A 23,951-nucleotide genomic window follows, 5' to 3' on the forward strand; every position below is an offset into this window, starting at 1 on the left:
AATTTTGACTGGGCTCAGGCAGGAGGCAGATATCTGCACTAATGTGCCCAGAGACATTTAGAGCCTGAGTTTCCAACTAAAATGTTGATTTTTTTTTTTTCCCCAGCTTGGCTCATGCCCTGGTTTAAGCAACAAGCTCATTTTCTTTGCCCCAGCTCTTGGCCTCTCCAAGTCTGGGTTCATTTATAAGACGGGGTTAGTAGCAAGTCTCCACTTCCTGGGATTGCTGCAAAGAGAACAACATAAGTGCAGAGAGGCTCAATTACCATGGTGACGTGAGCTGGATAGACAGCTTTTACTGGCAGACCACACTGGTGAGCAAATAAACAGAGTGATAATCATTTATCGCTACTGAATTAGTGAGGCTGCCAAGCAGAAAGATGAGCAGGCTAATTGCGAGCAGATACCTAAAAAGTACAAGTTTCTGGTGGAAGGAGCGTTGCAATGGCCCGGCACCCAACTACTTCCAAAGCAACTGCCCAGCAAAGCACATTTTGGCCACTTCTCAGCGAGGTCCTGGTATGTGTGGGAGAGAGTGAGCATCGGAAGAGCAGGGAAATGCTGATTCAGCACAATCCTGCTGAGCTGGCACCGCTGCAGCAGCGAGGAGGGGATGGAGACACACAGCCAGAGGCAGGGAAGCTCCCGGGCTCTCCTGTGGGCCCCGTTTTGGGAGGGCTCTGGGCTGCTGCTGCAGGCGCTATATGGGACAGGAGAGTTAGGAGCTGATTTAGTAGGTATCAATTAACTGCACTATATTGCTTAATAGTATCACCAAGCCCAACTTGACCATTGGGATTATCTGAATAAGTAATGTTTTGGAAAAAAATTAAAGGTACTGAGAAAAATTACTGTCTACCCTAAAAACGTTACACTTTTTGTTCTTTATATTATCTTAGTCTGATGTATTCTGCAGATGCATCCGACAAAAAAAACCCAAACACCTTGATTTCATGTCCAAAAGCAAGTGATTATTTTGCTTGTATCCCATCAATTGTTCCATGATGCAAGTATTTCTAGCAATTTCTATAGTAGCTTCTTGAACTTCAGGAATTAGTTCAGGACATATGGTGAGTTTATTATAAACCAGGAACATGAGTAGACACTCACATAATTCAGTAGATACTGTTTACTCTACAAATATAGCCTTTCCTACATATCTGTGAATGAGGTTTAGGACAAGCTGCAGTTTTATATTGGTTTGTTCAATGTTTGCATCTGTGCTTACGTTGCACAATATTTGAAGAGCAGAATAGATCAAAGTCTTAAAAAAAAGAGTGAGACATAGAAAGCATGAACTGTGCAGAAAGAAAACACTCCACTAGAGAATGTTTCCATTTACTCTGGGTTTGCTTCCTTGGCTACGGATGCATCACTTTTAATGTCTTTACAACAGACTGTACCAGACACCTGTTCTTCTACGTACAGAATGGATAGTTTGAGATTATTTGTTTCAGAGCTGATCTGGCTCATTACCTATATCCCACTTAAGAGGTCAGAAGGACTGTTTTAAAGATTAAAATAAAGACAGCTTGTTTATTCAACTTTGTCATAGCATTTTAAAGGCAAGAGGACCAAGATGTGTGTGTAGAAAGATATCCTTAGACAAAGTCACCCACAAGCGCAACCTTACAGATCTGAGTACAGCAAAACCCCTGGCCTAAATAGTGCTACCTGGGAAGCATCTAGATGTCGGGGGTCCTTGGTATCCCTGAGTAATATGACCTTCCCGGTCATATTAAATTAATTTTGGAAGACATTTGCATGAACATACCAACTTTTAGGTTTGCACATATCCTTGGTTGTTTCTCTTTCTGCCGCATCGGACCTGCTGAATTAATTTTTGGCATTTTAGCTTTTCTAAAGAGCAGCAAACGACAGAGCAAAGGCAAGGCAAGGTGCAGAGCTCCGTGTGAAGGGAGAGCATTACAGGAGCAGAGCGAGAAGCAGAGAAAACCTCTGTAAATTGATCTGCTGCCACCTCTGAGCAGAGCCACTTTCTCAGAATGCATCTAATCTCCATGTAAATGTCAGGCACCAAAATTGAGACACAGTTCGGAAATTAAACGTAACTGTATTTGCAATTTTCAGCTTTCCTTCTTCCCTCAACAGTGCAATCATCTTCCAAAAAGTCTTGTAAAGATTGCAATACTGATATGCCTAAAAGCATTACTCAGAAATTATTTTTATATGAATCACCACGAAGCAAGCATTATTCAGAGTCTTGTATGAGTAAATTACAGCTCAATCTAGAAGACCTGGAAGGTTTTTTCAAATGCAATTTCTTCTGCACGTAACCTCAGGCAAAGGAACTCTGCACACACTCATTCATGGCAGTAATTTGACTTTACAAAGGTGTTTGATTCCTGACACAAGGAAGAGGAAGATTTATGAAAGCAACACAGTGACTCAGCAAGCTCAAAGGCAAGGCTCTTAAAGCTCATACAATGACTTTTTACACAAGCACAATTCCAGGCAAATTTCAACAGAATTCAAGACATTTCCAAAAATACTAAGAAGGAGAAACCCCCTGGCCACTAAACCTGTATTAAGTTTAAAAATTATAATTTGGGGGAAATGGAGACACAAAAAAGTGATCAATTTTAAAGCTATACATGTGTTACTCTGGTTATCCTAAAGGGAGAGAAACGAGGCAGAAACATTGCCATGTGCTAAGCACATGACCCAAAGTACAAAGTCAACATTTCAGTCACTCTGTTCAACCTCTTCATGAACTGGACTAGGATGACAAATATGACCCCTTGCTCTTTGAAACCACACAGCTGAATTGTGCAACCGCACCGAGCTCCTGCCTGCTGTTTGCATGGTGCGGTACCAGCCCACTCCTAAATCTCTGCAAAATGAGGCGGGCGATCCTGGTTGGCATTTAGCAGCTGCTCCTTCGCTACATGCCTGTGGCCTGCTCGCAGAGCTTCCACCCTTGCAGCATGTCCTGTCTTCCAGACACCATCAACTGACAGCCTCCTGTAGGCACCTGCCTGAAGAGCCAGCACACCCTCGTCTAAAAGCCAAATAATCTCCTAAGTGTCTGAGCAAAGGAGAAGTGTTTGCAAGGTACTCATTTTCAAGAACAGGAACAGAAACATTAAATACCGAAGGCAAGTAAGTATTATACCAAACTAGCTAGTTTTTCAGCATAATTTTCTTCCTGTGGCTTCTCCCTACCTCGAAGTCCAAGTAACAAATGAAAATCAAATCAGCACTTTCTTTTCAGGATCAGGCTTGGAAGCTGGCTTTAAGAAGCAGTTTCAAAATAAGGCTGGACAAAAGCAGTGCACTCAGTTATTTTGAGCACGTACCGATCCTTTTAATGAGCCGGCAGTTCGGGAGGGTTACTGGGGCTATTTCCCGTGAAGCATTTAGTCTGTTCCTGCAAGAGGAAAAAGGAGGGTTAACAGCACACAGCCAGTTTTAAAACAGGTGACATTCCTAGCGTAGCTTTATCTTATTTTTATTGTCTGCCATATCAGAGCAACAAATCAGCCATAAAGTACTGAATAAGCAAAACCCAGAACTGACAACAGCACTCCAAATCACTGTGATGGCTACACATGTCCAGGATTAAGTGATTCTCCTACACTGAGTATCTTCAGGAACCTGACTTTGTTCATGAGCTTCAGGAATAAACTTTCGTGACCCACCACAGCTCAAATGATAAATTAACATAGCCACACTTTCTTCAGGGCTCAGCCACCTAAATACAGTAGCACCCTGCAGTTCAGACCCGCATTTCAGATGAGGAGAGGCCGACCTTCTACCCCAACCCACTCGCTATTTTTGGTGACCAGGCCACCAGCTGTTGCACTTTCTTCATTTCCTAGTCCACATTCAAAAGTAGCAATGGTATCACTGCAAGGCAGGACTACCCATTCCTAGCAACAGGTAGGACTTGGTAGTATGATTTTCAGCAATTACCCTGACCCTTCCTTTTCCCTCCTGGTACCCACCTGGAGCATTATCCCTCAGCAGTGCTTATTTCATTCCCAAATACCCACAAAATTCGACCTCTGGCTCATGCTTTACTGGACAAGCAGGTACAGACAGGCGGCTACACATTAGTTCCTATTTCTCCATCTCCTCCATTCCAAGTTGTCTACAATTCTACATGAAAGACACACTCACTACTGTTGTGTTTGACCATGGTGGCCCGCAGTGCCATAAGCAAATATGTCGTGTTTCTGTGTAAAAATGTCAAGGTAGTGAGTGTACTAGAATATTTCTTTCTTTTTCTTTTTTTTTTTTCCCAAAGAAAGCTTTTAAACTAATGTAGTTACTCCTTTGCATGCCTATTATACACCATGTTGAGGCTGTACTTGCTCCAACCACAGGAAATTCTCAATGCAAAGATCCCATAGCAAAACCTAGCTGTGTTTATGTTATAGTTTTAGACATAAACTAAACAGCAGTATCAGTCTGTGATATGAAAAATATGCATACAGTTGAGCACTGTATGGTATGTCAGTCCTCCATTTTTTTAATCACTTAATTATGAATTCTAAATTGCTTCAGCGCTGTATCATTGACACAGGTTGATAACACGAGGCCAGAAAAAAAGGCGAAGGGCAAAAAGGGCAGAGGACAGCAAGGGAAAGGAGCCAAGTTAAACTCTCCCAAGCCCTCTCCTGCAGCTGAGGAGCCCCAACAGAAAATTACAGCGGCTCCCAGCCCACAAGCAGCACAGGGGGGATATCAGTTCCCCTGTCCCACCCCAGCATCCCAGCACAGCTGAACCCACCGGCCCACTGAGGCTGGCTCGGGGTGACCATGCCCAAAGTTTGCACTGCTGCCTTCTTGGGGCTTCTCCCTTTCCTATTTGCATTAGCTTTTCCTGGGCAGGCTGCAGGCCACCCAGCGCCACAGCAGCAACTCAGCCAGCAGCTAACGAGGGATGATAATATCCCGATAGCATTCCCAGGGAAACACTTCATGGGCTGAAATGAGAGTAATTCAAAAGGACACTGGTCACAAGCCTGCAGCATATATAGAAGCTTTTCCAAAATGAGTCCGTTTGTCTAGCTCAGACAGCCTTAACCACTAAGCCAGATGCCCTAGATAACTAACTGGCCGTACAAAAACACCCATGGACCTGCAAACTGTGGAGGATGCAACTTCAAAAAAACGCGGGAATTTTGCTACTTGGTACAACCCCAGTGCACAGCCTTTCCCACGCCGTGCCTCTTCCCAGTGTCAGTCCTCCACCCCTATCCCACTTCATGGGACAGAGACCACAGGTATTCCCTTTCCTTCAGCATCAACCTGTTGCATAATCAAAGGCCTCTCTCTTTCCGTTTTCCTCTTCTCTAGACTAACCAGTCCCGGATCTTTGGGGTTTTATTTCCCAACAGGACCTCTTCTTTTTGTTTTGCTCCCAATTCTTTTCAAACTGTCAGCATCTTTCTGGAAGCATGCTGCTGTTTTGAACACAGTATGCAAGCTGAGGACCACATCAGTACAGAGTGTTATGAAATGATAACATTGTGTATGTATATATAAATATATATATGAACAATAACATCATATGCATATTGTTCTGAGGAAAAGAGTAACACACTATAATTCACACTTAAGTGATACAAATTAGCTCAGACCTTTATTCAGAGAAGAATTAGCGATTCAAAATGTCAGTAGGGGAATCGGTGTAATTTGAGTTGGTAACACAAAAGAACTTCACCTTTTGCGGCTGCCCGAGCCCTACTCCAGTCCACTTGGTAGCTATCAACAGTATAATAGGTGCATAAACAAACCTGATTTAAGAAGAATTAAATTTGTAATAGTTCTTCAAGCCTTGCCTTTTAAGCATTTCAGGGATTCTTGTGCCATACTATCTAGACACAACATACCAAACTCAGAAGGAACAGCAGAAAGTCTTTCCTGGATTCATGCCTTCTAGATAACAGCGAGGCCTGGCAAGAGTTAACATTACCCACAGTTTCTCTTCTCAAGGCTGTATAGAATGATCTTAGAGTACTTTGTTATCTGAAGTTGTGTGTTTCCAAACTCCACATCTTTCTTAAGACCACTGCTATGCTGCAGCTTGCTGAAAACACAGCATGCAGGAAAAACCTACAGAGAGCTACAGGGACTGGGCGATCCTGTGTCTGTCAGACGATTCTGCTTTACCAGCTTCCCAATATTGCATTTAAATTTGATTGGGGGGGGGAGGGGGTATGCAGGGTCCCCTGCTCCTCACAGTGCTTTGCAATAGCTCGCCCCGCTTAAGCCCTGAAGCGTTTTCCAGCTCTGTCATCCCAGCTTGTGCAAGACCAGGGCAGGAGGGTCCTGTTACCACCGTGGTTATGTGGTGGATTTAGTGCCAGGTGCAAACACATCTACGCAAGGTACCTGGGTCGGGGAGTATAGCCCTCCTTCTGTAATTAGTTACAATTACTAACCACCCAAAGATCAATTAGCTGGATGTCGTTGCTTTGAAGTCAGGCATTTGGAGTCCTTGTGGATGTGAGCAAAATTATAATGACGTAGCTGCCTTGCAACACAGTAATTCAACTTCACTTTTCTGGCCTGAAACAAGGAGTTATGTGTTTAGCAGCCTTCAGGTCAGTAGCTGCTGTAACACCAGTGTTCACACTCGCACCTCATGATACGAGGTGTGGTATGGAGCATGGTATGGCTGGGCATTTTAGCTGTCAGCAAGGGAGGTCCCAACTTACGATCATCGAAGTCTGTGCTCCTTCAGAGGAAACCTCATGTACCCAGGGGCTGTTGTTATCCTGAGGTCAGCTTTGGTAGCCAATGCAAGTTTCTGGCAACCTGATTTCCACTTACTGGCCCAGGGGCTGGAGATGGGGTAAATTCGCAGGTATGGGTTTTGGCACATCCCTGTTAACTGCAGCCTCTGCAAAAACAGAGGCACCAGCCGCCCTGCCCCCAGGGCACCCCCTCCCTTTGGCTCCCCGGCCCCAGCATCTGCCTGGGGAGGATTTCTCATCCGCCCTGCTGCAAAGGGCATTTCGGCTGGGCAAACGCTCCTGAAGTCAGCCTATGTCCGTCGGAGGATACGAAGGGCACCGCTGAGCAAGCCAGTGCCTAGTTGTCCTCTGGGGAAAACCGGTTCCCTTGATGATGATGATGATAGCGATGATGATGATGATTAACCCTTCCCGTCCGGCTGCAACCGTGCTTGTGCAAGGGCAGCTATTCGCTGAAGTTACGCCCCAGACAAGGAGCCGAGGTGCCTCCGTGCTGGGAGCCGGGAGGGGTGCACCCGCCGCCCCCACCCGCGGGGCGCCTCGGCCCCAGCCCGCACCGCCGGCACCGCGACCCCCAGCTCCGCGGCCCCGCAGCCCATCCCGCCCGAGTTCCCCCGGTACCCGCCGGCTGCCCGCACCCCCGTTACCGCCCCCCGGACCCCCGCCCCGCGCCCGGCGCTCGGGGGGGCGGCTCACCGAAAGGCCAGCAGCCGCTCCGCCACCAAGGCTGCCGCTATCCCGACGAGAGCCACCGCCAGCAGCTTCCCCATGGCCTCTCGCCACGCTCCCCGCGTCCCGCTCCCGCCGCGTCCCACTCCCGGCCCCGCCGCGTCCCGCCCCGCCGCGCCGGCCCGGGCCGCCCCCGGCGCACGGCGCTGCACACACCGCCGGCAGCGCGCGCGCACACACACAGACACACAGACACACAGACACACAGACCTCGCCCCCACCCCGGCAGAGCGGGGCCCTGCCCGGTGGCGGGGAACCGCGTAACTTTCCCTGCAGACGGGGCTCTGGCAGCCCGCTGCCCCGGCCAGCAAGTCGCAGGTCCGGGAGGGAACGGCAGGAGAAGGAGGTAGAGTCGGTGCCGCTCTGCAGGCTCCCTTTCACAGCACCCACGCGATGGGCAAGAGGACCGAGTTCCACATTCTGGTATTAAAAAAAAAAAAATACACGTGTTGTCTAAAAATACGTGTGTTAGTCAAAGACTGCGTGATGCAGAGTGTACAGCTAGTCCATGTACACCTCTGTATTGAGATACACATGCTAATACCAAAGTTTCCCCAAAAAAACGGTGCTTGCTCTCACTGCCAGGCTCCCACCATCAGCTTTCTTCACCACGCGGGAGAAGGGCTACAGAAGCCGCCGTGGCTGCCTTCGGGGCGCCGGGGTACCCCGTGCAGCAGTCTGCTTTTGCATCAGCTGCAGCGTTGGCTTCCCTGTGCCTTCTGCTTTTTTGGAGAACACACCTTGCCAGGTCGATGCCCTCCCGCGGCAGCTATCATTCTCCTCTGCACAGTGAATGCCCTCACCTGCAAGGCTCAGATTCCTTTGCACTCGTCTGAATGATTGAGAAATCACTAAAAAGTGCTTCTCTGCAAATCACTTAAAAGTACTTCTCTGCTTTCCTTGCCCTTGCCCTCAAGGACAAGCAGATGGTCCACATTCAGTAAGGCTTCAAGCAAAGCGTGGCAGGGGAGGGGAGGAAATACAGGTCATTAGTGCCTTTTAAGGCAACAGTGCTAAAATATCTTCCCCCTCATTTTTTGGAATATCATTTTTCCTCTTTCTGGTCCTTTGAACTTTGGAATTACAGGTAGGTAGGATTGGGTGGTTTTTTTTTTGGCGGGGGTAAGGGATTGTTTTATTTTTTGCCTGTGCAAGCAAATCTCATTCTAATGAAGTCTGCTTCAGTCCTAGAAGTATGTGGTAGGATGGGTGGGAAGCAGTGTTTAAAGTTTTGGGATATGGGGATGACAAAATAAAGTTCAGTAGCCACTGTTCAGCACTACCGTTTACAAATGCTGCCAATCCTAAAGCCACGGGCTTTGCCTTCCCTATGAACACATGTACCTTTTGAAAATGTATTCTGTGGCATAGATCAGATCATAAAACATGTGGTGCCTTATTCTGAATGTATCATTTAATTGTATGAAAAGTCTTACACTGCAATGATTTGTTATCTCAGCTTGCTGCAGCACCTCTTTGCTGGCAGTTTATTTATTTACACCACAGTTTAATTTTAATTTGCAAGAGCACATACTGCTTGCTGTCTGGGTCTTGTTTTTGGCACAAGGTGGGTGCAATTCATCTGATAAACTGTAAATGTCTACAAGGGAGATGCAGACATCACAAATGGTCATTAGATCCAAAGAGTGGCCATACTGTGTCAGACCAAGGGTTCGTCTAGCTCAAAAGCGAACAGAGGCAGTAGGCAGGGGTTTAGGGAAGAGTAAGGAAATGGTGGGCAAGGTGGATAAATCTCCCAACATTCTTTCCCTGCTCCTAATTATTTTCAGCTCAGTATGATGAGCTTTACCTATTTAGAAACTCCTAATAGATCTATCTGTCAAGTATTTCCCTGTCTTCCCTTGAAGTTAGTTGTGCTTTTACCATATTTTTTGCTGATATTGAGCCCTGTAGGTGCCCTAGGAACCCTGTATAGTCAGGGCAGGAAAAGAGTTACTCTGAGGTAGCCATTCATGTGAAAGGTGTCTAGAATAGATCAATAAATCTCTGCAATCATTGGGAAAGGTGACTACAGCGATTAATTCAAGTGCAGAAATCTCCTCTGTAGATGCCTGAAGGTAGATGGAGTGAACCTCCCTTGAAGTTGCTGCTCATCAAGTCACCCTTGACTGAAGAAAGAGCCTGGTTTTCTCTGCAGCTTACCTCCTCAGCACGGTCCCAGCCAGCCCAGGGTCTGCCCACTGGCACTGCCAGCGTCCGCTGCAGCTTCCCCTCCCCAGCACCCCCCCGGCTGGCCAAGTAGTTGCAGCAATGCTAGAAAACATGTGGCTGCAGCAATACTAGAAATCACATGGCTGCTCTTCGGTCTGTTGCAAATTCCCCTGAGCTCTTTGCCTGCAGAGCACTCAGAAGAGACCTGGGAGTCACCTCCTGCCATGTAGTACAACAACTAAAAGCAGGAATGAGTTGTGTGCCCATAATCAGCTCTGGAGGGATATGTACCAAGCCTGGGAGGGGAAGAAGTGAGCAGAGCAGGGAGACAGGGTAAGTCTTATCCTAATTTAGTCATTGAAACAAGGAAAGAAAAGCAGCCCTCTGTAAACAGGTCCAAGTGTGTATTTATTCCACCAGGAGAAGCATGGGTGAAGTAGAACAAGTAGAACTCTGTAGATGCCTAGCCTCCCTCTCTCCACTCATGATAGAGGGAAGTTAGACAACTTGCTAAGAAAATAAAAGGTAGAATTTACATGGCTAAAGACAAAGGGAATCATTTCTACCAAAAACTTTGGAAGTTTTAAATCTTTCACTTGTGAAAGATATGCCCTTCGCGTGTGCTTCTCTATCACATACTATCACCTTTTTTAAGAGATAAGGTACAGAAGATATGTACGTGCAGATTTGGATTTTACAACAAACGATTTCAAAATGCATCATGCTTGAGTTATTAGTGAAACACAATCTTTTTTACCAAACAAGCTCTAAAAAAGCTGAAACTCTCTTTTTATTCAGATTTTGCTTTCTCTTATACTGATGTTAATCTGAAGCAAATTCACTGGTATCTGCATTGCCAAAGTATTTACAATGGATTTACACCACAGATTAAAGGTCAGAATATTGTTCTAGAGCACTTTTGGGGGGCTGATCTGACTAAATAGAGAAGCCTGCAATACAGACATGATAGTATTAACTAGAGCCTTCAGGCTATGGAGAGGTCTGAGGGACCCAAGCTGTGGAGGGCATTGCGGGCAAACCTGGTCGATGACTAGTGAGGAGTCAGAGAGCACTCATTGACCCAGAGCTGCTTTACAAATATTGAATCAAATTCAGAAGAGGACATGCAGCATGAAGACAAGGCAGACAAGAGGAATCAACTAGAGACCAACCTCAACATTGCTATCGTCTAACTGTAGAAACAAGCAGGTGGTGTCCTCAACACAGTGTGGAAAGTTTCAAAGACAGACTAATGAGATCTTACACAGAACTCGTCAGTTTTGCCAAATGCAGATCTTAGGAGTATGTTAATGAAAAGGGCACATCCGTCAGATCGCTGCTGACATGCAGGTGCTGCACGAGCTTCAGGTAAAAATGAAAACTGGCAGGCAAGAAAGCTGCTTACACAAGACCAGGCAGAAATCACAAGCAAGACATACTGAAAGATGAGGGGAAAAGCTTCAAAAGTTGCCAGTCATAGAAATTACAAGATTCTCTACAAAGTCTGTGACCTAAAATCACTTTAACCCTGTTAGCTGATCAAAGGGAAATTGCAGATGGCTTGCTCAAAGACCTCAGCAGTTTCTTAAACCCTGCATGCTTCAGCTCTGCTAGAGTTAAAAACCACTTCTCAGCTCCCCATTCCAAAGCAGGGAGCTGGGATTCCTACAGCTGCAAAGCAGCTGCCACAGGGCAAGGCAAAGTCCCTGCTCACACCCTACCACTACATATACACACAGTGTCACCAACTAGCTAGAAAACTGGAGTTCACTATAATTACCTAATAAAGAGGTGGTACCTCAAGTGATTCAAGAATACATATGCATAGTGCCTTTTACAAAGGAAAAGGTAAAAACATTCCTGCGGTGACACCCAGGTATATTGATTTTCTCAGCTGCTAAGAAAAATTCATGTCAAAATGACATCATTGGATTTGTTGGTGTGGGTGTTGAAACGGCTCTTGCAGAAACAATCTGGCTTTCAGCCTTGTCCTACTTCAAAGTGAGCAAAGGTCTCTGCCTGGGCTTTGCAGAGCCAGCCTTGTCACCCACAAGGAGCCCAGAGGCATCTGCATAAATTTGGATGTCCAAATAAGTTTGTGAGCATATTTTGCTTATTTCACGATGGCGTGAGGTAATGCAGAGGTTCTCAGTGATGACAAGATGTCAGAACACGTCACTGTCAAAAACAGCCTCAAGCAAAGGCTATGTCCTAGCCCAACTGTCTTTTATGCAGCAGCGCTTACTGCTACGTCTGCAAGCAGCATGAAGGGAGCTGCTTTAATTATTTTATAGGTGGCAGAATTGCTAAACTGGAAAAATGCCAGGCTAAACCGAAAGTCAGAGAGGCCCTCCCAGGCAATCTGCCCTTTGCTGCTGACAGTGCGCTGGGTGTGCAGAATATTACTGATGGCTTTGACTGCACTGCCACTGCTCAGCCTTGTCACAAGCATAAAGCAAATAATGCTGTCTTTTTCCAGGCAGAAGCATGCTGAGCCAATAGTGTGCCTTGGCAATACAATACTTAAGTCTTCCAGGTGAAATCCTGCTATCTTGGCAGCAAACTCCTCAAACATCATGACTGATAACTGTTTTGCAAAGGAAAGAGAGGGCCATGTGGCTTTTGAAAGATTAAAGCTGTGTATGAAACGAAGGAGGATCCTGACTTCAAACACAAGGAGAGCCACATCCCTGTCATCATCACCCTTCTGTACAGTAGGACTCTCAGGCGATACACAACAATTGCTCCGAGTCCCAGCCTAGTCTATGTGCACTACCTTCATGCCCTTGCAGATTAAAAAGAAACCTCAGGACAATGTCCTGAACACTGACATTTGAACCGCTGTCAAATATTAACCATTGCCAAAGACTCTTGTGGGATTAGCTGTGTGGGTGTGAGCATTGGTGCATGTATCAGGCAAAGCACTGCACGTAACTGTGTTCTGGGGTAAAAGATGAAGTACAGTCCAACGCGAATTTACCAGCAGGCATCCAACACTGATTTGTCAATTGTGGCATTAGTTTCACAACACAGGAGGCTCACCACTGGCTGCTGTGGTAGGGATGATGCACGGATGCCATCGCAGCCTCTCACTGAAGTGGAACAACCCAATGACACAGAAAAGGAATGAGAGGGATATGCCTAATCAAGCATTACTCCTGTGCTACCTCTATTTATGCATTGCAAATACCAGGGAAATTCCTCAGAAAAGAGACCACAACAGCTGAATTTTCAGGATACAGTACCTCAGTAAAAAGATACAAAGTGAGATTTAGGAATTCTACAGCTTTCAAAATACTTTAACACAAAGAAAGGGAGGAAATAGCCTTGACTTATAAAGACAGTAACAAACAAGGAAAACCATTGTGCACACGATGTTATGATGATGTGTGCAACAGCAAAACACAAGCATGAGTAAGAGTTTTAGTATACAAAGTTTATTGATAAAATGCAGGATTCTTAAACTGTATTGGCACCATGAAACATGAAGAAAACAGGAGGAAATGGAAGCGTTGAAAGAACTCAGAGGTGTGCATGTCTTCATGAACTCTGATTCATACACCTGGTTTCTCACTTTCTGGACTGACCCACACATATACCCCTGCCTACTTTCAGATTTACATCAGTGTCAGTGTAAATCCAGTATAACACCACCAAGATTAATTCAACCTTATCTCACAGCTCCAATTCCTGGTACTGGTGTTACTGGAATTGCTTTAAATACACGAGTGTAGATGTTGGCTATGGAGGCTTTTACGCGACACAGAGGTAAGGAGATCTTCAAACCAGACTGTTCTAGTGGAGTGATCAATTCTAATGCTGTGGAAAATACTTTCTTGATTAGAGGGATGATTGGAGGGAACACTTCTTGATTAGAGGGATGGTGGCCATAACCTGAAACTGTACAAGCAGATTGGGACTGTATGCAACATGTAGCTGGAATATTTGAAGTTTCAGGCAAACAGGAGCAGCAGGGAGACCCAAATTATCTTCCTCACCACCAGGTGAGTTGGCACTGGGGGTCTGGTAGTTCTAGTCGGCCTGATCACCCTGTGTGCAGTGAGCTGGCTGAGCCACATTCTTACCGTGTAGGTTGCTTCATGTTCAGATTCATGTTCAGCTGTGGTCATGTAGGAAGAAGCAAGGGATATTGTGAGGGCGCTCAGGAAGGTTGAACTGAGGTCTCTCCCTCACCAGCGAGGGAATCACAGATGCAGAGAGAAAACACATGCATCCACACTATTAATTTTGTTACCAGTGTACAGAGCAAAGTGTTTACAAACCTGAGAGCAGCCTTGCAACTAGCAGCCATTTCCTTTAGCATAGGAAGTATCTCTCGCAGGAGAAGTAGTTTGGAGGCCTTGACAGAAGAGTCAGGGCATTAGAAGTAACAGAATCAACTTCGCTCACATTTTTTGGCAGCTTTGAGTAATTGCAGTCTTAAAAGCTATTTGGCAGTTAGACCGGGTTATTGCAAACCCTGCCCGCGAGCCTGCCTAAGCACAAACAAGAGGAATGACATGTCTTTATCATTGCTTTCAGTGGGAAGAACTTCACACAGGTATTGCTTGATTAATTTTGTCTGTGTCTGTATTTGTTTTTTGAAATTTCAAACCCTTCTGGTAAAATTATCTGAAAACCAAATATATGGTTATAAAGTTATGACTTGCAAAAATACTATTATCTAATCCTCTGGGTGTACAGGGTGGGACAGACAACTAAAGAATATAGAGTATGCTCCTAACATCTGTTCCCTACACAGAGTATGATTACCCACCCTCCACTGGAGTTAAGATGAAATAAAGCGTAAAATCATTCAGCTAAGGTTTACTTAAGCAATAAAGGCAAACTGAAAGCAATACTATCCCTGTAGAAGAGGCTAAATTATATTCAAGTAAGTCTGAAAAAGGCAAAAGATTCCTGCAATTATACAGCTAAATACAGACAGTTACCTATTTGTGGTTATGTTCTTAATATTTAGCTTTAAAAATACTTTCATTCAGGTATAACGGTACATGGATATATGTGGATGTACACTGTTATAACAGTATAGAACCATACAAAGGTATAATTCATGTGAATTCATAAGCTATTTTACTTTTCTTTTAAGCATAAACTAAGAACAGATAATGTGAAAAAGACTCTAGGACCTAATCCAACACTCACTGAAATAACTGAGAGTTGCTACATCATAGCCTCTCCTCTGCAAACGTGGGCCAAGGAGCAAAGAATGTGGCCTTGGTGGAGCCAAAGCCTTTGTACATCCAAACCCACCCCTTACGCACTCTGCTTTTGTGGAGGAGGCGCTCATGGGGTGCTACAGAGCACTGCCAGGTGTGGACATCCACCCTACCCTCAACTTAATTCAGCTCAAGTGCAGGCTGCACATGAATCCCAGTAGGCTGTGATGGATCTTCTAGAAAAGAAGCTAGACTTCGTCTTTTCTGCCTAATATAATCATAAGGAAAACAGAAAGAAGAGCTAGAAGGTGCAGAGTGGCATCTTCCACACTTGACACCCAGAAACCCTCATATTTCTCCTCATCTCCATGGAGTACCCTGGGTGGCTGGTCCCAGCAGCTCTCCAGCAGGTACACAGCTTGAGCTGTGGTATCAAAACTTTAGAATTTGGCCGCCAACAGCTTTTTAGGAGGCATTGCCTGAATTTCTTCTGTGGTCCACCTTTTGTTCTAATGAACATAAATTTGAACTCTAAAAGCAAAGGCAAATTTCTATATTGTAATAAGAAAGGAGCAATGATTATATTTTAAGTCTTTAATCAAGTGACTTTGAGAGAAGCTTATACTTTCTGATCACTGTGTGGAGGTATACACAGTGCAGAACATGTTGCATTCTAAGTTTTGACTGCATTAGTTTTACCTATAAATTTCAGCACAATGAAAGAGAAATCAGTTTGTTTGCTTTCACCTTTTAAAAATCTTACATACAGTGATCAGAAGGCTGTAGAGTACTCCCATACCACCTGTTAAAACGTTCTGTGGTCTGCTGCTAAGATGTCATCCCAATATGTACATTCTGAGTTTTTAAATTGTATTATTCATATAAGTGGGGGTTTATTGCATACTAGTGGCTTCAAAAGTTGTGAATTTGATGTTTGCTTGTAACCCAGTGTCACAATTTTGTAACTGGATAAAATTGCACATGGTTGAAACTTCCAACACTCTTCCTTAAAGCCTAGGTGGAGCTTCAGGAGTTTTGTAAAGTGTCTTCACTGATGCAAGCAAGAATTTTGCAAAGCTTAAAAGAAAATATGGACAGATGAGTCTGCTGGCATCGGACTGGCCTAGGGGCTTCTCTGCATAGCAGGTCAGATGCAACCACGGACACTTGTGTTGTCTCAGCCAGAGTGCAGAAAAGGAGACCTATCATCCCTGACATCCTCAGCTGGAGACTCACACAACTAGTTCTTGCTTGCTGCTTCCTATAGGTTTTGTGTTGAGAGTCTAGTTTTGCTCTAAGTCCTAAAATCTATTAAAGATTCTTGTGCTTTATGGAGATGGTTCAGGGATTTGTCTCAGGAAGACTGGATTACGTTCCTACTGATCTCCTTCCCCTAGGAGTACACCGGACACTTTTAGGTGTAGGTGTCACTAGATAGCCAACACAGCAGTGTTGTATAAAGCATGTGTGTCCCCCAGGCTGCTGGTTTCAGGTAGGCTTTGGGTGCTGGGAGGGAAGAGCTTGGGCAGGGGTTCATTGCTGCATGCCACAGGCCTCCTTCCATCCCTCACCTGCCTGAGGGATCCCCTGCACTCAGTCCCATAGCCATCAATGGCTGAACTGGGGCAAACCCAAACATTCGGCCCCTTCCATCCCAGTTTAGCTTTTGCTCATTGAACCACCCTGCTTCAGTTACGAAACAGCACTCACAGAACTGCTTGTTATCACAGAAATCTTCCCCGAAATATTTTGCCTGGAATTCATTAGATTGGAAGCACTTTGGCTATTTACTCTCACTTTTTGCAGAGAGTAGAACTTTCTCAGAGCTTTTAACATGTGAAAAGTAAGTAACAGTTGTAAGGAAATGATTTTGAGAAAAAACTTCTTTCCTGTGAGGGTGACAGCAGTGGAACAGGCTGCCCAGGGAGGTTGTGGAGTCTCCTTCCCTGGAGACATTCAAAACCCACCTGGATGTGGTCCTGTGCCCCCTGCTCTGGGTGTGCCTGCTCAAGCAGGGGGGTTGGACAAGATGATCTCCAGAGGTCCCTTCCAACACCTGCCATTCTGTGAATTCAGAATAATATAATTAGAGTTTTGGGAAGTTTGCCACTTATTGGGTCATTTTAAAAAAGATCAAAAATAAATATCCTTATAAGGAAAAGTAATAAGATTTTTTTCAAAAGGAAATTCTCTGATTTATTCTACAGACCTGTCCTCCAAGAATCAGGCATATTTGCAAGATGACTAACTCCTTCAGTGCACTTGCCATTCACTTAGTGATGAGCATTTAGATGGATTAAGAAAAACATGTTCCTCTCTTGAATACCACAACAGTTGTTTGTGTCACAAGTTCAATTTACATGTTAGGTGAATAATAAATTTAAACAAAAAGAGAAAAACAATAATGTTCTATTTCTGCATAGTATTTGAAAGTAATTTCTAACATCACCACGGCACACAGCTTATTAACTAATCAACTGTTATTTCTGCGTAATTTTACTAAACACATTCTAAAAATCAACCGGTTAAACTAAATATTGACTAAATTACTGCCTTTGACAAACATCTATAATTTACTTTTAAAAGCACCCTTCTACAGAACCAGATTATATTTGGCTTACTTTATACTTAATGGATGAAAATTAATATTTCTAGAGTATATCTCATCTGTTTTTGATTTCCATCTTCAAAGTAAAATGGCACCGCACAACCATCTTCACACACTCTCCCAGGAGATGATGTGACAAGCTCAAGAGTCAGATGTCTATGTCTGGGTAAAGGAGGAAAAAAGTTCTCATCTCATCCGAGCGTGGTCATGCTGCAGGAGTCACACAATCTTTCCAGCTATCTCATTCTGGCTGGTATCTACCTTTGTGTAGTTTTTTATGCTCCTCTATGCTTATCAAGGAAACAAAAGTCTGGTCTTGAGAAAGCTGACAACAAAGATGAATAACTTCATCTTCCCCCGTCTACTTACCCTTGCTTCAGAAACGTTCTCACTGCCTCTCCTCGTGCAAAAACCTTCCACTAGCCTCACAAGGAGAGGACACAGTGGTGTGCAGGCTCTTTAGCCCATTCTTCTCTTGGAGGAGATATATATATTTCAAGCAGGAATAAAAACACCACTTTAAGTTACCATTTCTCAGAAGGAGGTACATTACTGACAAGAGTTGGGCTGCAACAGAGTGATAAGTGGGTTGATTTTTTTAAAGGTTTGGTTATAAAGAATCTTCTTGAAATATCAAGGCTCTTCTCCAAGTGCTTTTCAGTTTTAGATGCAATCCACCATACCTTTGACATGACTATTATATTGATACTAAAAGGTATCAGACTCCCAAGGCTTTTGATACTTCAGGACTCTGTCTTATATTTTGTCTGAGTGACCTGTTGTGATAAAGAAGGCCCACAGTGTGCAGCATTGTATTTTCCTGTTTCTTATACAGTTATTTAAAAGGAAGAGCCCAAGTCATGATCTTTATTTTAAACTGAGTCAGAACTCTTACTGACTTAATTGAGAGTATGGTTGGAAAAGGACAGACTATAAAAAGAATAAAAATGAGTTAAACGAGGACTTGGCCCGGAGAATGCAGGAGAAAAAATAAAACAAAGCAAAAATGAAACCTACATCCAATTCCTAGACAAAGCTACTGAGAATGTTGTGATTGGTCACTATGGCAACAGATTTTTAAATGGAAATAAAACGCTTTTAATCCTGCAAGAACATTTTTCTACACAAATCTAGTAAATGAACTCAGACCTCATTAAAGTGAATATAATTTTACTATAGGTATTCTATATAATGTTAGAAACACCAATACAGAGAGAATCAAAATATAAATAGCTATAAGATGTTGATGTTTTTACTATATTACTGGTTCTGTCATTCAGAGGCTTAGGAGGTAAAAGGTAACATTTTCTTTCCTCAGGGAGTCTTTTAATAACTGGTATAAATCAAGGCAACTGCAAGCTTAAATTAGAAATATTTGCCTTTGTTTTCTTGGCTTTTATACTAATGGACTCAGGTTGGTGAATCAACATATTGAGCTCTATTCTGCAGCATAAGAATTTGTTCATACAGCCTCCACTTTGACGGAGGCGATTCACTTCTCACCCCCATCGCTCTGCACCCCTCACAAAGGCATCGAGGCCAAGCCAGCCTTGCATCATTCACATAAATTTTGGATGTCAGTAAGAGCTGGAATTCCTGCAGTTGGAGCAAGATTTATCCAGTCCTGTACCAATAAAACCAGCATCTAATATTCACATTCTGATTTAAAATAACATAACTAGATTCTCACTTCTGCACCTAAGGACTTGGTCTGTCATGGTCAAGGAGGGTAGATGGCAATACTCTGAAGGAGCAAGCTTAACAGCTTATGTTGATTAGAAATATAACAAACAAACCACTGTGTATCAGTGACTGATTTATCAGGAAAGGGTGGGGAACACAGGCAATTGTGGAGATTGAAAACATTCATCAAAAGCACTGGCACAACCATACTGGCGCAGGATGATTATGCAGCCACCGCAAACCTGCACTGTCCCTGTCTGCCTCACCACTGCATCCAGCCTTGTTTGCGATGCGCTGCTTTTTTCATGATATCTCATCTTCCCGCTCCACATATGCCACCCTTTCAACAGATTTTTCCACATGCTTTATTTTGGCATCACTTCAAATTTAGTCCTTCAGAGCAGGAATAGACTTATTCCTACGCTGCTTCATGGCTGTTCAAAGAATACTAGTACAGCTTCTTCTGACTATGTTCATATTCCTTCATACATTGGTATTTTGTTCCAAAAAGACTGACAATTTAAAGCAATTGCAAAACTTTGGATCCTTCCACACTTCGGCTATTTGCCTATCCTAAAACTCCCATCACTTTATTTGATACATATTTAATATATAGAAAACCAATATATAGGAACCATCTCACATACACCATCTCAGCTCTGCACAAATTTCACTTCGGCAGGCAAGGCAAAAGTTGCCGGGAAGAGCCTGATGAGAATGTCTCATCTTCAGCCGACCACCGTTGGAGTTCAGCCCCAGCCAGCCCTGCCAGGGAGCACAGCCAAGCAGCAGGCAGGCGGGCATGAGAGAGGGTAGGAGACACAGAGCCGCCTGCGGGGCCCTTTCTATGGGCAATGAATTATTTTTGTCTCGCTGCTGTGAAGGAACGCTTGTCTTTAAAGAGCTGCTTTCCACAGGCTTCATTTAAACCCATAGCCCATGCCTCAATTCACCAGCAGGAAAGTGGAAGAGATTCACATTTTAAGTCTGGTTGCAAAATTTCACTGTCTTAAATATTGTCCGATACTACGACATCAAGCTGCAAAAAATATTAGAAGAATTTTCCACTAAGCACAGATAGGCAAGATTTGTTTTTTCCATGCCTTGAAGATATTGTCCACCTGGTTTTAATTTCTGTCTGTGTATATGCATCCTGTTTACAACACTTACGCCCTTTGAATCAAAGGGAAAAGGAAGCGTTGTGTCTTGGTAGATATGGTACTTGTTTTAACTTTTATCTGTTCTGCAGAATAAGTGCATTTTGTGCATACTTTTTGTAGGACAACAATCTAATAATTATATTATCTTAGCTGTAATTTTTGAGAGATTATTCCTCATTTTTAAAACATCCTAAATTCAACAGTTAACACCCTAACATCAATAGCTAATCCAACCCTGAGCTTCTGGACATCCTCATAAATACACTGATAGCAGGAGTTGGAACAATGTGCAGGAATGAAGGAAACAGATTCCAGGTGTTGAAGATGGAAATAGCAGGCATAAATGCCAAAACAAAACCTGTGGAAGGATGGGCTAAGGTTTTGCTATTAAGTCTTCGGACATGAAGTTATATGAGAACAAAATTCAGGATTGTTGGCATCAACCTTTAGTCTTGTAACATGCATGTACCTTAAGGCTTAAGCACCTCACTTGGTCCTTATCTCTAAATTATGCTTGCTTTACTGAAAACAAAAACAGAAGGCCCAGACTCTCACAGGTACATAGGTTCCTAGCTCCTGGAGACATGACTTCCAGTGACTTAAGGGTTTTGTGTCTAAATACCTTTGAGGATCTGGGACTATTTTTTCTCCCCATCCCTAGCGAATGAGAACAAAAGTGAAATAAGACAACAAAGAACAAGAAGAGGATCCCAAACTGACAATACTAAGAAGGTTTCAGGTTAACCAGCCACAGGGATGAATTGACAGAGAGGACTTTTCTCAAAAGATGATTTAGAGCTGAGCACCTGGAGAAAACAGTTTGCACCTGGCACAGCTAGAGTTTTTTTTTTTCCTACTAAGTAATAAAGCAAGAAGCATGGGGAAGATTTATGTAATCTTCACACTCAGAGTCAGCATCCTGGAAGAAGAAAATTAGATAAAATATAGTGATGGCTAAAGCAGGCATAAAGATGTACAGCAGTGAAAAAAAGTCAATATTAATATTAGCAAAAAGATGTGTGATATGAATAAGTAGAAGGGCTGTGCTTAATCAAGCTTGGGAACTGAGAGCTGTCAAGAGGAAACAAGGGATATACTTGGCAACAGAAGGGGTATACAAGGCAATACTGCCCTCAGAACGGGCAGCAGCGTGGCAGACTTGGGCTGCTGATGCTGCAAGGGCCACAGCAAAGCAAGGGGATTGTGATCACCACTGCAGTAGTATTTTTACAAGCATGCACAGTTCAGAAGAGATGAAAGTGTAGGATTAACTCAAGAATCTGTTTCGTGCTTCAGGCCCACAGATCTGATGTTCAGTAAGTTTCCCTCCTTAACACACAAAGTTTCAGAGCAGGACAGACAGCTTCTCCCAGAGGCTGTGTTAATACTGCTTAAGCAACCTGCTTTACCCAGTAACTTGCTGAGGGAAGGAAGGGGCAGAAAAGAAACCTCACTAGCCAAGCGCACCGATACACCGCTGCAAGGATCAGAGCTGGAGGTTGCTCGCAATGTTTCAAGGTCCCCTCTGTAAGTGGCTGGGGCAGAACATTTGTAACAACCCTGCTAAAGCAGCCGGTAGGTGACCCTGCATCTATTACTGTCCTCCATACCTGCCCCCGATGGCTCTGCCTTTGGGACAGTGTTGCTGCAGAACAGGCTGGCTAGGAGCGAGTTTGCAGGGAGCTGGCTGGCTTTTCTGTATTGCAGCTAGGACTAACTCCTCCACTGCTCCAGTTGCAACACCACTGTTCTTTTGGAGCATTTCTCCTTTTGCTGGCTTTCTGCCTGCCCCAGCGTTGAGTTCAGGATGTCGGGTTTTACCTCCAAAACTCTGCTCAAGCTGTTCCCAGCACTGCTGTGAGTTATGGAGCTGCCAATGGATCATTGCTCTGCATCAGCAAGGACCAATGGAGGGGTCCTCAGGAGATACAGCCTGCCAGTATATCCTTTCTTATTTTCTCCTTAAGGTTGTCTTTGTCTTCTACGAGCAGTCACAACTCTGACTTTTATACAAACTCCTGTGACACATGTCATCCTTCTCATACCACCCCAATGGTGCTCATGCACTCACCTCCAGGCAGCTTTCCCTGGCTCAGCTCTGCTGCTTGGTGCTCGGCCTTATAAAGGATATGGCCCACTGACATCAGTGGCAACACTTCCCTTGACTTCTGCGGACTTTAGAACAAGCCCGTGATAACCCTGATGGAAAAGGTCCTCAGCAGCCCATCTGAAGCCAGGGACAACAGTCCCATTGCCTGAAGTTGAAAGCAGTGTGCACCCCAAGAGCATCATCTGCTCTTCTCTTGCTTGCTGTGCTCCTTCACACCTGGTTCTTCTGACCTGCTGTAACCACCTACAAGGGGCAGATCCAGCCAGTCCTCACGAGGTGCAGATGTTCAAATGCCTGTGAACTGGCCTGTGAACAGAAGCGTGTTGCGTAGCACTGTGTGGAGCAGAAGGAAAGCTTGGGGGCAGGAGTTGTGTCCCCAGTAAAAATACTCCTTTGTGTTAGCTGGGTAATTCAGACAAGTGATCCTAAATGTGGAAACTGGGTTTTCTCAGTGGATACGGTGTGTGAGTGCGCAGTGCCCATCACAGTGGCCTCAAGTCTAACCTATAAATATGGTAAATACTAGTACTGATATTTGTACAAAAAAAGTGATGAGCTGTTGTTTCACAGTGAGATGTTTGGGATACTTGGCAGCCTCGGGGCTTGGATGACATGAATTCTGACTTTTAAAATCAAACTGCCACCTTGTGGTATGGTGGGGGAAAAGTCTGTACGAAATTACATGGATGGCAAAAATTTAGATACGTAGTAAAAACTGGTCCCTTTGCCCCACAGATGACTTACGGCATTTATGTATTCATAAATATATTTTTACTATACTTCAGGCAAGCTAATAAAAATTCTTATGTCATGATTTAAAAAGTCAAGCTAACTTTTTGTGATAGTTTGTCAATGTAAAACATAAAACCATCTCCTCATTCTTGTATGTAACTGTACTGAAACCACCAGTGTACTCATATGAGTAGATTTTTCAAGATTAGACCCAAATGTAGCTTACAGGAAAAAGCTATAAAGGCTATAGGTATCTATAATTGTTTCCTTTTTCTCTTTTGAGCTCATTAATGTTAAGAAAAAATTCTGTGAGAGTCAGAGCAGGGCCACACAAATTACTGAAGATGAGCAAGTTGTAGTGTGCCATCTGGTCTGAGGTGCTGTCCCTGGGCATCGTCGTGGACCATGACAGATGTAAGGTAATTTTTATCAGCTTTCTCTTTCACTGTGGGCCAAGCCGTCACAAATTACCTCACCTTGCTTGTCAACCAAGAGCAAGCACAATGGATCAGCAAATATGCAGTAATCTGCTACAGCAAGGTGCTTGTGCATCTCAACCTTCAAGAAGCAGACCAGCATGGAGATGTGCTGGCATGATCCTTTTGGTATACAGCTAGATTGAATGTCCTTGCATCATCTAATACTATGTATAAAAGATGATAGATGAAAAGCTAGTCCATTTGAAATCAAAAAGTGTAGCTGAAGTAAACAACTGATTACAGCCATGTATTAGCGCTTTGTGCATCCATGACCTCTCAGGAATACAGTAATTTAAAACATACAGTGCAGGTAATGAGAAGATCTGGAGTTCACATCTTGTCCATGTGCTCATGCCAGACAAGCACTAAC

General features: G+C 44.0%; 1 protein-coding gene across 2 annotated transcripts in view; it reads right to left on the reverse strand.

Annotated features, from left to right (window-relative positions):
- Nucleotides 1-7,560, reverse strand: part of LOC142052578 (serum paraoxonase/arylesterase 2) — a 25,593-nt gene extending 18,033 nt beyond the window's left edge. For both annotated transcript variants that reach the window (XM_075082872.1, XM_075082871.1), the window contains exons 1-2: nt 7,425-7,560; nt 3,321-3,391 (exon numbers count right to left, since the gene is read on the reverse strand). In XM_075082872.1, coding sequence (XP_074938973.1) covers nt 3,321-3,391; nt 7,425-7,498 — 145 coding nt within the window. In that variant the 5' untranslated portion in view covers nt 7,499-7,560. The remainder of the gene's footprint in view (nt 1-3,320; nt 3,392-7,424) is intronic.
- Between the last annotated feature and the right edge of the window lie 16,391 nt (nt 7,561-23,951).

Source organism: Phalacrocorax aristotelis, chromosome 2, assembly GCF_949628215.1.
Source record: "Phalacrocorax aristotelis chromosome 2, bGulAri2.1, whole genome shotgun sequence".
In the NCBI taxonomy this organism is placed as follows: Eukaryota; Metazoa; Chordata; class Aves; order Suliformes; family Phalacrocoracidae; genus Phalacrocorax; species Phalacrocorax aristotelis.